The sequence below is a fragment of the Nuphar pumila genome, chromosome 12 (genome assembly GCF_984573655.1).
Source record: "Nuphar pumila chromosome 12, dmNupPumi1.hap1.1, whole genome shotgun sequence".
Classification (NCBI taxonomy): domain Eukaryota; kingdom Viridiplantae; phylum Streptophyta; class Magnoliopsida; order Nymphaeales; family Nymphaeaceae; genus Nuphar; species Nuphar pumila.
The window spans coordinates 44,273,794-44,291,297 of record NC_143260.1 but is presented as its reverse complement, the minus strand read 5'-3'; the positions used below and the strand labels follow the sequence as shown (position 1 = coordinate 44,291,297).

Below are 17,504 nucleotides of genomic sequence, written 5' to 3'. Positions count from 1 at the left end.
TCTACCCATATGAGAGGCCTCTAGAGTGGACGTCACCCCTTCTCTAGAAGACCAAAAAAAAATTTTATATAAGGGGTCTAACTCCTCTCTCTCTCTAGATCTCATTTTCTAGAAAGAGAGAGAGAGAAGGAAAAAGGGAAAAGAAAGAAGAAGAAGAGCAAGGAGAGAAAGAATCTATTTTTCTCGCCGATCATCCATCGTTTTTCGGTCTTTTTCCACATCCAATCTAAGGTACGGGTTTCTCTCTAGATTCGTATGGGAAGAAAGTTTAAAATCGAATTCATGTAAAATTTTAGATGAAAAAATAAAATCTAATTCAAAAGCATATATAAACATATGCCTTGATTCACGATTTCATGTATTACTGATTTGATGAAAGCATGTCATCGTTTTTTCCTGTTTAAGCATGTATTAATCTATGTTCAAGTGGTCGATCTCTTCCTTTTAGCGGAGCATGTTGAATATATATATATATATATATATATGGAACAACCATGATTTTTTCTATGCTCTTGAAAGTAAAATAGATGTTTATGGTTTGGAATCAAATTTGATCCAAACCGTGCCTGTCGATTGATTTATAGTTATTTTTTTATATATTTTTGGCTGATCAGATCGGCACCCTATATGGGTGCAGTCTGGTCAAACTTGCCGTGTGTGCATAGTTTGCTCAAATCTGGTTAAGACCTGCCATAAGTTAGCTTTATGACTGTGATTAGAGATTTGCTTTCAAGATTTATGGATATGCTGAATTCGTTGGCTATTGTAAAATCTGATTTTTGTTATTATGACTGATATCAGATGTAATTCCCAATATTGTTATGGTTTGACATCAAAACTGTTTTGATGCTGATTGACATCAAAACTGTTTTGATGTTGTTATGTTGTTTGGCATCAAAATTGTTTTGACGATGTTATGATCAAAATTATTTTAATGCTGAATTGTTTTGATGTTGTATGATGGTTGTCGTTAAAACTGTTTTGATGTTGTACAATGGTTGTCGTTAAAACTGTTTTGATGTTGTCAAGACTGTTTTGATGTTGTTATGTAGTTGTCATCAAAATTGTTTTGATGCTGATGATTTATGTCAAATCTGTTTTTTTATGTTGTTATGCTATGGTCATAAAAACAGGTTTGATGTTATGTTATGGTCATAAAAAAACAGGTTTGATGTTGTTATGTTATGGTCATAAAAAAACAAGTTTGATGTTGTTATATTATGGTCATAAAAACAGGTATGCTGTCAACACTATTTTTTAAACTGTTTTGTATGTTGTTATGTTGTTGATCTTCAAACTTGAATTTCTTTGTAAACCAGCATTAGAACTGAATTTATGTTATGTAAACTGCTATCAAAACTGAATATATGTTGTTATGGGGACTATTATCAAAACTGAATTTATGCATGGGGTTGTTGACTGATTTCCAAATTGATTATTTTGTTAAAAGTGTTGGTTGTTATAGGACTTATATATACTTGTTTTATTGCCTATCAGCAGTTCTGATTATTTGATAAAGATACTGACTGTTTCTGCTGCATAAAGATGGGTTTTCATGTGATTGTTCAGAGCAGGTTGCACATTTGTGCAGCATTCCCATACTGTCAACAGCATGCTGCTGTGCACGAATTTGCAGCAGCAACATGCAGTAGAAAAGAAATTAGTTTTGCCACTCTTTGCAAGTGTGCAATCTGGACCAGATTTGTTATTTGTTGCTCAAGTGCAATTTGGACCAGATTTGCCACTCATGTGCAATCTGATCAAATTTGTCATGGGGCCTGCCAATGTGCCATTAGTAACGGGAGAGGGGTGTTCGGTTCTCTTGTCTTTGTAATGCCCCCAAAATTTTAACCTTAATTATTGTTCAAATTTTGAAATTTCGAGGCCAAATTTTTTTTTATAAGTAAATCGGATCTTATAATGGTTAAGATTTTAAAAAATGGTTAAGATTTTGGGCGAGGTTACACTAAAGATAACAATCAATCAAAATGTATGGGATATACACATTTCAAACCACGTACAATATAAGACTGAAATATGAAGAGTTTTAATTTCATTTCAAATCAGAGTATAAAAACAACACTTCAGTCTCTACATTATCAAGTACTTAAAACAAAAAGATCATGAATACCAAGATTGCAAGGTAAAAGTGGACCCTCGAGGATGCAGTTCGACCAGCCCTTGCTCCAACTACTCATTATACTTTACCTGCATTACTTGTCCCCATAAAACGGGGTCAGACTCGCTAAAGTCTGGTAAAGCAACCCAAACTCAAACTTAAAGAAAACATATCAAGCATTTAAAGGTAAAGACATGATATATTATTCATCAATCGTCAGGTGATAAACAAAGTAACAACGTCCTATGAGTCATTTATTTCAAGCATTCGAACATAAAGCATTTCATTACTTAATATTTTATTCAACATTAACTCACACAATAAAGCATAATCTATATGCATTCAAGTCATACAAGTCATCGCATAAATATATATATTATATATATATGCATCTAAGACATTCAGATCATTGCATCATTTTTATATGCATTCATAATTCTTATAAACAATAAGTCAAATCACATTTGACCATTCCAACGTGAAACACGCGCACATACATTCTAAGTAATTTAGTTAGATATTCATTATACACATCAATCATGATACATAGGTGTGATATATTCACTCAGACAATCATAATGCAATCATTTACAATGAAACTATGTAGGCATGATGTATCATTCACCTAATAAGTCAAAACTAGTCATTTGTAGGCGTGTCACCTATACACTAACATAAGCGTCACAATCATAACCTCATATCAAGATCTAAAATCAATAAGGATTTGATTCTCACATTTGAGTTCAGCATATAATCATGCTATAACACAAAAAGTCAAATCTATAAATTCATAACTGTCTATCTCAATCAACTTAGAAGATCACCACAATTCATCATAATATTTTGTTTAATCATAATAAAGATTTACAAGATCCACACCGGATCACCTGTTCTAGGAAATGTACAACCTCACAAGGAGTTACTGCCCTAGACGGATGGTCTGCCCGATCTTGGATAATACACCTCCTCACAGAGACTTACCGCTCTAGCCGGATTACCTGATCTGGTCATGCACACCCTCACAGAGAATCTTTTGGGAACAGTTCATCAACGGGTACCATATCTAATGAAAACTATTGTGATACATGCATCAATACAATTGACCACTCTCAGAGTCGATAGCCACCAACACGGCACAAGTATGTATACAATCAATATGCATCACATCATACATCACTTCATATGGCACTTAAATCATAAAATCATACATTCAACCAATAAGGTTCCATGAACTATAGTTCACTATTGAACTTAAACATTTATCGCATGTCTTCATAATTTTATATTACATGACATTTAAATCATATCATACATAAGCATATTATCCTACGCACCATATCATCGCCACAAAAAACATTGCATTTCGTAAATTGAACCTCGAAGGATGCGTAAACAAAACATGAGTTCTATGCATGAATACGTGTACATGCACATTTCATAATACGAAGCAACTAAACCTCAACATACATAACTCCTATATAGTTCGAGATTTGCACACACGATAAAAGTCAGATGCATTTTTCACCACATGAATCGATATATCACCTTAGATATAATTGTATAAGGATAGGTCAAAATCTCATTGACCATCCCACCGTACATCATACGCATATATTTCTCAAGCAAACAAGACATACAAGTTCAAAACAATTTATAACATTCGCAGTATGCATCGAACACGACTTACACACATTCATAGTAGTTATATGTGCACCATGTATCAAATTCATACAAACACACAAAGCAACATAGTATACGCAAACCAAAGTATGATGGCACATATTGCGTACATATTATATATTCATAAGTGCACGAGCATTCAAACCCACACACAGGTGTACCTGCAGCAAACACACTCCATATTTCGTTAACTACAATCATGACAAGCATGATCCCCGAACTACAATCACAAGAGTCCTAGATATCCACAGCTAAGTGAAGTGTGTGAGCATAAATTGTATTTGCAATTCATTTAGATATTCAGTGCAACAACATCATGCTTACACAATTAGTGCCTAAACATGTTCTCTATAAGTTCAGTTAAGGTATCTTACCTTAATAATGTGAAGAACAATTAATAGATACCCAAAAGGCCGAAGGCTTTCGAAGTCCGCAAAGACCGTTACCCAAGCAATAAAACGAACCCTTCGTATGCGATCGCAAATGCCAAAAACTCAAAAAAAAATGTCAATTATAACAAGATTAGCCAAAAATAGCAAATTACCCTATAAACCATTACAAAGAGTCACATAACACACAAATACACTCCAATAATTTATAAACTCCATCAAAAATATATTTAAATATAATATATATATGTATATATATATAAATAGTGATTTATAGTCCAAAATAGTTCTATAAATGCAAATTATGCCTTGATTGGCTTGAATAAACAAATGAACATGTAATATACCAATAAATAAAATTCGAGAAACACATTTCTAATTTAGAGATGAAAAATGAGTTCTTTATTTATTAATAATCCTTAAAAATTATGGGTTTTACAGTCTTAGCAGGATATTGTAAGACCCCAACTTATCCTCGTTGAAAAGTGAATTTTTTTTTTAAACAATTGCGGAAACCAACACCCAAGGATCCGGGGCCTCACAGACTTAACACATTCCAAACTACAAGATATCTTACATTGAACCAACAATCAACTAACTAACTTTATTAATCAATAATCAAAGTTTAAGAACAAAATTAAATTAATGTCTAAAGTCATAGAGTCACACTGCCCCAAAAATAATATCAGAAGTAGTCACGCAGTCTCGTAGGCTCGATATGACAGACGTCCTCATCACTGGGCATCAAATCCTATAAAAACATAAATAGTACTGGATAAGAATCAAAGATTCTTTTACGAATTCCTCTAAAAATTCAAACAGGCAAGAAACAACATAAATCAAATTCATGCAAGTTTTCAAAGAAAATATAACAACAAACATCTCATAAACCAATTATTATTCAAGCATTAAAAGCAATTATCATGCATTAACAATATCTCACATGAAACAGAACAGTTAAAAATGCATGAACGAATGCCAAAGAGTAAATATGCATGATTCTAATGCACATGCATGAACAATTTATTAAGTTATTATCAGAGTTCTCTTTTGCATGCATGTCCCTATTAAATACATACAAGTTTAGTTTCATTTTTCATTAAAACCCGCGGATACTCAAAATGAGTACAACAAATTCTCAAAGTTCAAGATATGTTCTCAGTTATAACTTAGCACACAAATTGTATTTTATTACTGGGTTTCACACTTGTTCCTCGACCGATATTAGGAATCAACACCATCCATCAGAACATTAAAAATCAACATCTAATGTCGGGACACCAGGAAAATCAACATTCATTGATGCTACTTTCTTGGTATACTAATAACAACAGTTGTGTCAGCAGTAACGTGTTATTGGAAGCATGTTTCTCATGCATAAACATATTGTCAAAGCAGTGAACAGCGGACAATCTTGCACATACGTGTGCAGCACTACCCTGTCCTACAGCAACCCACAAACTTATTCGCATAACACAATTTACAGCATGATAATGGATCATATGGCAGCAATAAGAACACATAATATTCACTCAAATCATGACAGCATACAAAAAAATTTGCTAACATAGATAAAAATTGAAATTTAAAGGTTGTTCTGATACCATCCCACATGGCAGCATCAACTAGCTTCATGACAATCATATCATAGGCGAAACCGAGCATGAGCAGCTTGCTCATGACCCTCACAAGGGTCGGTTATGAGCTCGGCATTAAACAGCAGGCCATACACAGCAGCCCCAAATTGATGACAGTTAGTTGGGTTATGGATGTGAAAACAGCCTCAGCTGACCGCAATCGGTTGGGCTAAAAACTTGGACAACTGCCCCAGCTGACAACAATCGGCTGGGCTAATTTTATTTTTCAGAACTACTCGGCTGACAGTAGTCGACTGGGCTATTACTTTTTCTTTGTAAGAACTGCCCAACTGACAGCAGTCGACTGGGTTAAATCTTTTTGAGAAACTACCCAGCTGACAGCAGTCGACTGGGCTAAAATTTTCTGAGAAACTACCCAGCTGACAACACTCAGCTGGGCTAAATCTTTTTTATATCAGCCAGCCTCGATATATATATGTACTGTTAATCGAAAAGAAAGATCAATGCATGAATGCATAAAAAGATTTCAACATCTGGATCCCCATACTACATGAATTTTGTACATGAACATAAACAATAAGAATCAGTGCATACACCCATAGAATAAAATAAAATTTGAAATACTTACACAAGCTATTAAGCCTCTCACATGCTTAGTTAAAACAAATAAGTGCTCTTAAAATCCTTAGCATACACGTTTCATGTAAAAGAAAGCAAAACATCAAATAAACAAGATCTGACACTATGAATATTTGGACCCTATTGGGTTCAGAATCTATACCAGCCACACATGAAAATAGATCCAGATCTGAACTCTATTGTAACTGAGTTCAGTGTAGGACTAAAAAAAAGAAGATCAGCTAATAGATTTCTATGTATTAAATATGATTATGCATCCTTAATTATAATCGCTATATGATGAATATGCTTACCTTACACAGAAACTGCATATACATCTTAGAAGAAAATCGGAATCTCATTCATATATATATATATATATATATATATATATATATATATATATATATATATATATATATATATATATATATATATATATATAAAAAAAACCCTGCAGCAGACATGGCTTGGGTCAAATCTGACCCCAAACCGTGGTTGCGATCTAGGTACCCAACTCTTCCATACATATACATATATATATATATATGTATTCACATGTGAATATATATGTATATGCACATTAAGCAGACCATTGATGTCATAAAAAAAATTCAGCTATGAGCATGGGAAAGAGGACAGTTTTGAGCATAGTCATATGGTAAATTTAATCAGCAGATCTGCGCATCTATGGTGATCGGCAGATCTGTCCACACACACAGTGTGACAGATCTGTCCTTGTGAACAGTGGGACAAATTCAACTATATGCACAGAAATCAAACAGCGTGTACATGCGAAAATAAAATTAATTGACTGATTCAACATTACATGTATATATATACATATATACGCACATAGGCATATATGTATATATATATATATATATATATCGGCTGAAAAAGAAAGGAAATTATATTATATATATAGATATATATATACATAATCAATGTAACGTTATGTATATACATATATATACATATTCTTATATTCTAAATCGGATTTTTCCCCTTTTCTTCTTTTTTATTTCCACCAAAAACATTACATAAACCTAATTTAAGTTATTTTTCCTCATTCGAATCAAGAGAAGAACCCGTACCTTCGATCGGAGATGGAAAAAGACCAAAAAATAACGTCGGATGATCAGAACGGAAGGAAGCCCTCTTCCTTCTTTCCTTCCTCTTTTCCCTTTCTCTCTCTTTTTTTTTCTTCATTCTTTCTTTTCTTTCTTTTTACTTTTTACTTCTCTCTCTCTATCTAGAAAACGAAATCTAGAGAGGGGCGAGTTTATAGTTTTTTTTTTTAGTCTTCTAGAGAGAGAGTGACATCCTTCTCAAGTTTCTCACCCATTTGGCTTGAAAATAGAATTCTACCAGTGTAGAACTCTATCTCTAACTTGTTCTTTCCTTTTTAACTACTTTTTATCCATTTGGTATTTTGTTTTGTTTTACTATTTTACTTTAACCTCATTTGGGCTCTTTTAGAATCCCTACATGGGAGGTAGCTGCCCTATCCAAAAGAATTTTGGGAATATTTAATTTTTTATATTTAATTATTTATTTATTAATTAATAAATTTCTAAAAAGTTTCAGAGGGTGTCTCACCCCTCTGGGAGTCTTTTTAACTTCAAATTTCATTCAATTTGACATTTATATTAAATTTAAAACTTTAAATTGGTTGGGATTGGATTTTGGATCTGGATCCGGATCTATTATCCAAATACATATCCAATACCCATATGGACAGATCCTAATTAATATGGGTCTTCGACTGAGTCCATATCCATATAAATTGGATCAAATGGATCAGATCCGGTCCGATCCAATCCAATCTGGAACCGATCACATCGAAACGGGCTTTTTTGAAAAATGCGATTTTCGGGCCAACCATAGCCCGAATTTAGAAAAATAAAATATCGATGTTTTTAGAATTTCAAGGTGCATCTAATGATATATTACTTGAATTTCGCCTCCGAATTTTGCCTGAAATTAACCTCAATTTTGCTTGATTTTAGAGGTCAAAAATAAAAAGTTTTACCACATCTTAATTGGCTCATTTAGGTCTTGTCACTGAAACCTGGGTCAAACCTAGATTCAACTGACGCCACCTAAAATTGAAGATTTATCGATTTTACTACAACACTTAGCCAATTTTTCTGAAAACTCAAAATTTAACATAGTATAAAAACATGTGATATTACAGATATATATATATATATATATTATTTATTTATATCCAGATGGATAATGGTTTCACCATAACCAGATTTCGGCTTGCTGACAGTAGAAATCTGTTGAACATTTGGATTGTCATGGCTAACAACAAGCCTAAAGGAACAAAAGCTAAACCAACTTATTAAATAATTTCATATCCATAATCTAAGTTTTGTAAGGATCAAATTATGGTTAATGAATGAGGACATGTGTGTCATTCCTAAACATTTTAATAACTGATGGGTCTCGTATTTGAATCACACAGGGGTTATCCCCCAACATGCCTGTCAGCAAAAAGGAAGACCATTACAAATGCAGGAATGAAGTTGAGTAGGATTCATGCCATGTACAGTATATACAGCTCAAATTAGCTTTGTACATAGCAAGGAAAAGTTGTTCTGATTATGCTCTTAAGAGATCATGAGAATTTCCTTGAACATCTTGGCGAGTACAGCAGAGGTAGTGTCTATCTACTTATTATGGTGCTTCCAATGCCAATTACAGATAGATCAACATAGTTTTTCTTTTCTTTTTTCAGTAAAATACATTTTGGGTCATGTGGTTGTGATGTGTATGAAGAGCGTAAAAAATCAACTGCATGCAACGCATCAAATTTACATGATTAAGAAAATCAGGTCTTTTTATATTAAAAAGCTCGATCCATAGCGTGTTTCCTCACAGAGGAACCATAACAAATGCATCTAAGTGGTAAGATGAATCAGATCAAGCTCTCACATTTGATTTTCTGCTACATAGTACTAAAAAGACGAAGATCAAATTAGAGCAGACAGTGTGTTGGAAGGCTCCGATCGTAGGAGGAGGATAAGTAAAGCACAAAATTTGTATGCCTCTGTTAGAGAGGATCCATAAGAAACAGGGTTCTCTGTGTCAAACTTTTGATGACCATGATCCATACTTGAACAAAAAAAATATGTGATCCCAAATTTCCAGAAGAATTTCCTCAAAAACGGTACAAGCCAGACGAGGAGCAAGTCCCCTATGTCAACTGCTTAACCCGGATACCACCTTTGTGTTAGTCGATCGACGTGGTGTCATATCTCGACAAGGAAACTTGGGACCATGCATTTACCAAACAGGAAACGGGAAGCATTCGAACGTGAGAGTGGATTTGAGGCTTTTTTTTTTAAGGAGGAGGTGATGGACAGTGGTAGGTACCTTGGACTCGAGAACAGGGTTGAGATCGGGGCAGGAGAGAAAATGGAAGAAGTCGTCGAGGGAGAGAAGATGGGCGTGCCGCGCTAGTTTGTTTAGAGGCCCGCGACGCTGTCGGATCTGCTCGATGATTCTCTCAGCCTGCACGGATGCCGCTATTGTTGTCGTCGTCGCCCCGCCGCCCCCCTCCTTATGGACCTCCACCAGGAACTGCCGGAGGCCTTCCGCGGACATCTGACCACCCGCGTTCGCGTACCGATTGAAGAGATCCTTGACATCGTCGGGAGGTTTGATCTCGACGGCGCTGAACTTCCTCGTGAAACAGACGCACATCTTGTAGCTCCCCATTCTTCACCTCTCCTCTCTCCTCTCTCCTCTCTCCCTGGTCCTGCTGTCTCTGCGCTAGGGACTAGAGAGAGAGGACGGTGCGCACTTGTGGGAACAGTTTGGGGGAATGATCAACGAAACGAGGGTGTATTCAACGAGGGTGAAGTATTGACACGTGGCACGCACTAATTGATTCACCTGATCTATCGCCTCGGAGACCTTTCTTCCTTCTCTCTCTTGCTTATTTATTATTCGCTTCGCATCCTTCACCTCCGCCACCATGATGCTTCGGCCTCTCTCTCTCTTTCTTTCTCGCCGACGCCGGACGCTGCTCTTGTTCTTTGCGAAAATTTTCTCCTTGCCCCGCAAGTTGCCACGTCCACTCCCACGGACCTGCGAACTGAAATAAACCGGCTCAGATCGTGGAAGCGAGCTAGCTCGGTTTGCTAGACGAGCAAAACTTGGACAATGATGGACTCAGCTCGGCCTCGTCGGGTGCTTGGGAGTTGGATCCAGTTCCTATTGAATTTGGCACCATAGATATTCTCATGTTGGAATCTGAAGACCTCTGGCGAGAATTCTGGGCTGAAATTTCTACGCCGTCACAGTTTGAAAGTAAACTCAGAACAATCTGATGAACAACTCGACCGAGCCATGTGAAGTTCACCAAGCTTGTTTGGGCTGCGTACGCCAACTCCATGCAACGTTACAAACGCATAGTATAATTTCCACGGCGTCGTTATCTAAGCACGGTGGCCAAAAAGGCAGCTCCTCCATGCACAGTGTTGAGTGCGAAGCAGGTTATATGTTCCCCCAAACCCCCGAACATGCAGGTCTGGGTTCCGAATGAGCCCCACCTTTATAAGCACGTGGGCTTTGTATCCCCATGTGTGTCGGCATCACTTAGCGTCGGAGTCTGATGTGGTTGCAAAGACTTAAATACCTTTTCTCATCATTTTTGCCATGAAATGATGATTCAAGAAAATGACAAAAATGTCTTTCATCCAGAATAGGAAGGATGATGTTAACTCTTCAAAGTCCAAAAGTTTCATTTTTGCCCTAAGCAATAAACTTTTGCACCATCTGCTGTAACAGAAGCTCTCTTTGACGACACACCATTTGCCATCGTCTGTTGCCGCCAGAATACCATTTATCATCGTCTGCTGCCGTCGAAGCAACCTTTGTTGTCGTCTGTGCAGTGGGAGCATTGTTGCCACCATCGACTGCATCTACCTTCTGGGTGTTTCTCCTCCACTGTCGGATTACCAAAACTCTTATCATTTTGATGAGTTTCGTGTAAAGTTTCGTTATGTAAACAAATCGATTTGTAAATTTGAATGTTAAATCTTACAACTGGTTGTACTATTCATGCTAAACAACACATATTTTCATATTGAAACAAATCGATTTGTACCTATCTACCTGGGCATCAAAAAATATCTAGCACGATTTGTTCTTATGAAGGTCAAACATTACAACGATATGTACTTATGAAGGTTAAATTTTTACAATGATTTATATGTTGGAATGCAGCAATGATTTATATATTTCATGCAGTCGCGATTTGTATATTTGATGCAACAACGATTTATACGTTTGAACCAGTAGCGATGTGTATTTATGATTTATGAAGTTACCACGATTTGTACTTAAGTTTGTTAAATCGTACAACAATGTTTACTTATGAAGCTCAAACGTTACAACGATATGTACTTATGAAGGGTGTGATTTCTACAACGATCTGTAAGTTTGAAGGATGGACAATTTATACATTTAAATCAGTAGTGATTTGTACGTTTGAAGCAACAATGATTTATACGCTTGATGCAGTAGCGATGTGTATTTGTAAAGTTACCTTGATTTGTACTCAAGTTTGCTAAATCTTACAACGATGTTTACTTATGAAGCCAAATATTGCGATAATTTGTAATGTTGGTGATTGTGTAACAAATATGATAATTTGAATAATATATACTTGGGGAGGCGATTGTAATATATAATGATGCAGTTAAATTTATGTGTTGTGTAGGTTAGCAATGACTAAAATTTGAACGATAAGAAAGCTGCCGTTGTTCGATGGAATGACTACTGAAAAAATTATCCGCAAGTTCGATATATATGAGCATTATGAAACGTACCAAAATATAATGAAGATTGAGAATGATAAAGATAGGGACAAAACGTTGGAATTTTATAATATGGAGTCTGATTCATCAGATATTGAAGATGAAGAGCAAAGGAAGAAGGATGAGGAAGAACTAAAGACAAAGAGAAGGAAAAGCAAAGGAAGAAGGATGAGGAAAATGAAAAGCAAAGATAGAAAAGGCAAATGAAGGAGGAAGAGGAGAGGGAAAGGCAAAGGAAGAAGGTGGAGGAGAATGAAAAACAAAAGAAGAAAAGGCAAAGAAAGAAGGAGAAGAGAATGAAAAGCAAAGGAAGAAAAAGCAAAGGAAGAAGGAGAAGGAGAATGAAAAGCAATGGAAGAAAAGACAAATGAAGGAGGAAGAGGAGGAGAGGGAGAGGCAAAGGAAGAATAAGGAGAAAGAGAATAAAAGACAATTGAAGAAGAAGAAGGAGAAAGAGAAGGAAAGGCAAATGATGAAGATGAAAGAGGAAAGGAAAAAGAAGAAGCATCAGGATGAGGAAAAGAAGGAAAAGGAGAACGTGGAAGAAAAGAAAAGGCAAAGGAAAGAGAAGGAGGACGAGGAAGAGAAGGAAAGACAAAGGAAGAAGAAAGATGACGAAGAAGAGAAGAAAAGGTAAAGGAAGGAGAAAGAGGACGAGGAAGATAAAGAAAGGGAAAGGAAAAAGCAGGAGAAGGAAGGGAAGGAAAGGGAAAGGAAGGAAGAAGTAGAAAAGCATAGGAAGGAGGCGAAGGAAGAAGCAAAAAAGCAGAGGAGTGAGGCGACGGAGCGAAGGAGCAACAAAAAAGGCAGAGGAAGAGAGAATGAATGGAGAACAAGAAAGGCAAAGGAGGGAGGAGGAGGAGCAAATGATAGAGCAACAAGAAAGGTAGAGGAAGGAGGGAGGGGATAAAGAGGAGAAAAGTGTGACTAAGGTACGTAAATCGCTCTTGTCTGTCACGATTTACTGTAATACATATTATTATGTATAGTGATTACTGTGATAACGATTACTATGTATAACGATTAATGTGATAGTGATTGCTATGTATAATGATTATTATTTATAGCGATTAATGTGACCTATGTATAGTGATTACCATAATAGCGATTAGTATATATAGCAATTACGTAACAATTTACTGTGATAGGTATTATTATGTATAGCAATTATTGTGATAACGATTACTATGTATAGCGATTACTGTGACATATGCATAGCATTTACCGTAATAGCGATTAGTGCGTACAGCAATTACTTTTATATCGGTTATTGTGTATACGATTATAGTGACAACGAGTGTAGAATGATTATTATATATAGTGATTACTGTGTACAGCGACATGTAGAACTACAAATGTGACTAATTGTGATTTGATACGAATAATATGTTATTTTGTGTTACAAGAAGGTCAAAAAAAAAAGTAAAGCACCAGGTGAAAAGCTCAGAGGGCGGTGGTATGGACAACTGAGTGAATATCAGAAGGACCGATTACGAAATATGCCCTTCGGCGGCCTTCTAGACCAACATTATTTTGAAATGTGCTGGAACACCATGACCCACCTGGTCAATAAGTGGAATCATAAGATGAACACATTCCAGTTTGATGCTTTTGAGATCACCATGACCCTAGAAGATGTGGCACGGATTACGTGTCTTAAATGTCATGAAAGTGTTGTCTTAGCACGGGATTCAAACTATAATGCAAGGGACTAGTGCACGGGCCTTCTAGAAATGTTGATGGAGGACTGGGGTCAATGCATTTCTGGTGGAAGCAATTTCACATCGATGAAAGTTTCTTCTTTTCATAATAAATGGGAAGGTCGGTCCTCTACATGTGCATCTAAAAAAGCTGACCAAGAGTTGCGCGGCTTTCTTCTTTATTTTTTTAGACTTATTTTATTTTTGGATTTGTCTGGTTTGAGGTTAAGTCACATGTGGTTGTAGTTCTTGGAAGACTTAGATGAAGTCGACAATTATGCATGGGGTGTTGCTATGCTCGCACACTTGTACAGTCAACTTTACCGTGAGAGTAAGGATATAAAAACCATCGAAGGGTTTTGGCCATTTGTTCAGGTAATTGTTTATTACATATTTGGTAGTTGTAGACTAAGATCGTTGAAGGTTATAGTCTCACTCATATATTGTTTTTGTAGGCCTGGACGTGGGAGCATATTGTCGCCTTGCATCCTTAGTGTGGCGCTGCGATTTGTGGTTTTCCCAAGATCGATCGATGAGCTACAATAAATGCTAATGAGGATAATGCTAAGCTAATTTTAGATGGTATGCAATTAAATGAGGTAAATTGTTTAAAATCATTTAGAATCATTTTAACATTTATCATTCATTAGTATAAATCGTTGAAATGTTTAGCATTCTTAAGCCTGCAGAATTTTTTATTCATTAGTACAAATCGTTATCACATTAACATTTAGCATTCATTAGTATAAATCGTTCTAACGTTTAACATTCTTAAGTAATGATCATTGCAAGATTTTATATTTCTTAGTACAAATCGTTAGCGCTTTAGCATTTAACTTTCATTAGTGTAAATTATAGAAATGTTTAGCATTCTTAAGTAATCATCGGTGCATGATTTTATCTTTGTTAGTACAAATCGTTATTGCATTTGCATTTAGCATTCATTAGTATAAATCATTCTAATGTTTAACATTCTTAAGTAATGATCGTTGCAGGATTTTGTATTCCTTAGTACAAATCATTATCGCTTAGCATTTAACTTTCATTAGTGTAGATCATTGAAATGTTTAGCATTCTTAAGTAATCATCGCTGCAGGATTTTGTCTTTGTTAGTACAAATCATTATCGCATTATTATTTAGCATTTATTAGTATAAATCGTTATAATGGTTAACATTCTTAAGTAATGATCATTGTCGGATTTGGTATTCCTTAGTACAAATCGTTATCGCTTTAGCATTTAACTTTCATTAGTGTAAATTGTTGTAATCTTTAGCATTCTTAAGTAATGATTGTTGTGGGATTTTATCTTTGTTAGTACAAAGTGTTATCGCTTTAGCATTGAGCTTTCATTATTGTAAATCGTTGTAATATATAACATTCATTAGTGTAAATCATTTTAATACAAAACACTAATTAGTAACAATCATTGTAATATATTTAGCACTCATTATTATAAATCGTTTTAATATTTGTCATTCATTAGCATGAATAATTATGTCTATACCTAAACCACAATCTCCAATGTACAGGTTGTGTGAAGATCGTATGAAGATGGGGAGGACGAGGACCAAGAGGTTGTTACTGAGGTTGCTAAACTGTCTGGCTGCGATATTTGGTTGTTTAGCAAATCTGAAGTCGAGTTACAGCATGGTAGTCAAGTTATCCTACAAGCTGGCTCGGGACAGTCTACCTCAAAGCAGCCTGTGGAAGTGAGATGGAAGATGAATAGTGGTGGGGCCAGGAATGTGAATTGGCACGAACGCTTCTAGAAACAATTGGATAGCTGGAACAAAAGAGGTGTTTGTGCCATAGCATATGATTATAAAGAACAACAATATGACCTCAAATATTTCAAAAAATATTGGGAACCTATGTGTCAAAATCTGGAGATTGAGAAGAAGCAACGTGGAAATATTGGCAACCCATGCGTCCCTTCTGTCCCCCAGCATGTCGTCTCCTAGCATAGAAAAAATGTCCATCGTGTCCCTCTGGCTACAACTACGATTTTCTTCAGTTGCAGCACCTGATTAGGAGCCAACACAGCTCATAAAAAAGAAGGTAGTCTCTGCCACAAGGTTAGAGATATTGGAGAGGGAGAATAAGGAGTTACGAAAGTAGGTGCAGAATTTGGGGAGACAAATGTGGTCACAATATGGTACAATGATAGAGATGATTACCAGTGGTTTTAATAAGATCGAGGAAACCAAGAGGCCACCAAGGAAAGAGAGTCTACCAAGGAAAAGAAATATGTGATTTGTATGTCATAGTTCATCTGAGTCGTCAAGTGCCACTGAATAAACATTATGTGCTTTTTGTATCCCTATAATTATTTGTTGTAATTCTATAATTCTTTGGTGTAATTCTATAATTCTTTTTTATAACGTAACATTTTCTAAATGTATAATTATTTTTTAAATAAGTGTAACATACAAGTGCCACTGAACAAATCGTTATAATGTTCGACCTTCATAAAAAAAAATTAAAGAAGTGTTTAACGTTGTGTATTGTAGAATTTATGATTTGCTTTTACAAGCTGTCTTCCTATTGCGATTTACACAATGATTGATAAAAGGCGGAAATGATTTGTAAGTATGAAGGCTACGTGCTATCGCAATTTGCTTGATACCGATTGGCTTGCAACTAGTTATAATTCTTTGTTCTAACATAACATTCAATAATTATATAGTTCTTTCTATAAGAGATCACAATTTATTTTTTATAGAAGAAGTGTTCTATCACAATCTCTACAGCCACAGACATAAAGCAGAAACGATTTGTCCTATCGCGATTTGCGTTTATGAGATTTGTCTATGTGAATGATATATTCCATCGCGATTTACACAATGACTGATTCATAAAAGGTGCAAAAGAAAAATAATAAACAAATCGACACGATGTTTAGACTTAGTAAAGTACAAATCGAGGTAACTTCAACGATACAAATAGAGGTAACTTTATAAATACAAATCAATTTCGTTCATAAAGACAAACAAAGATATATCGTTGTCGCGGTAACTTCATAATTACAAATCGATGTGATTTACAACCATATTTATTTATAAAAAATATGAGTATTTAGTTACAATACATCATGACCAATGGTTTAGCTTATATACGATACATGACCATCATCATCAAAGAAAACATACATCATCATCAACATCAACCCCATGTCCAAATAGTGATGTGCTTTGAATGCAATCCAGGTGCGCATGAAATTGAGCTTGCGAGTGCAGAAAGCTTCGAGGCAGAGTTGACGAAGCTGCAGAATGTATGAGATCCCAACAAACAGAGAAGATAGAGCCTGCACGATTGTAGCATATTTGTCATGAAGTATATCGAAGATTAGGCAGATATTTTTTCAACTGCAAAGGATGGTTTGCGAACGATAGAGGGTCTGACTGTAGAAATAGATCAAATAGATGATCATCAGTATCACCCCCTGTCTATCATGCAGAATATTTGTGATTGCTTCAGTATGACGACAATGATTGAGGATGATTATGGTTGTTATATTATTTGTAAACTTCGATATACTTCACGACAAATACACCACAGTCA

The 17,504-nt window shown here is 35.6% G+C and overlaps 1 protein-coding gene across 1 annotated transcript in view; it reads right to left on the bottom strand.

Moving 5' to 3' along the window:
- LOC149820852 (phosphoinositide phospholipase C 6-like) overlaps positions 1 to 10,238 on the bottom strand; it is a 132,147-nt gene extending 121,909 nt beyond the window's left edge. The window contains exon 1 of the mRNA XM_089982403.1: positions 9,792 to 10,238. Coding sequence (XP_089838529.1) covers positions 9,792 to 10,136 — 345 coding nt within the window. The 5' untranslated portion in view covers positions 10,137 to 10,238. The remainder of the gene's footprint in view (positions 1 to 9,791) is intronic.
- Positions 10,239 to 17,504: the final 7,266 nt, after the last annotated feature.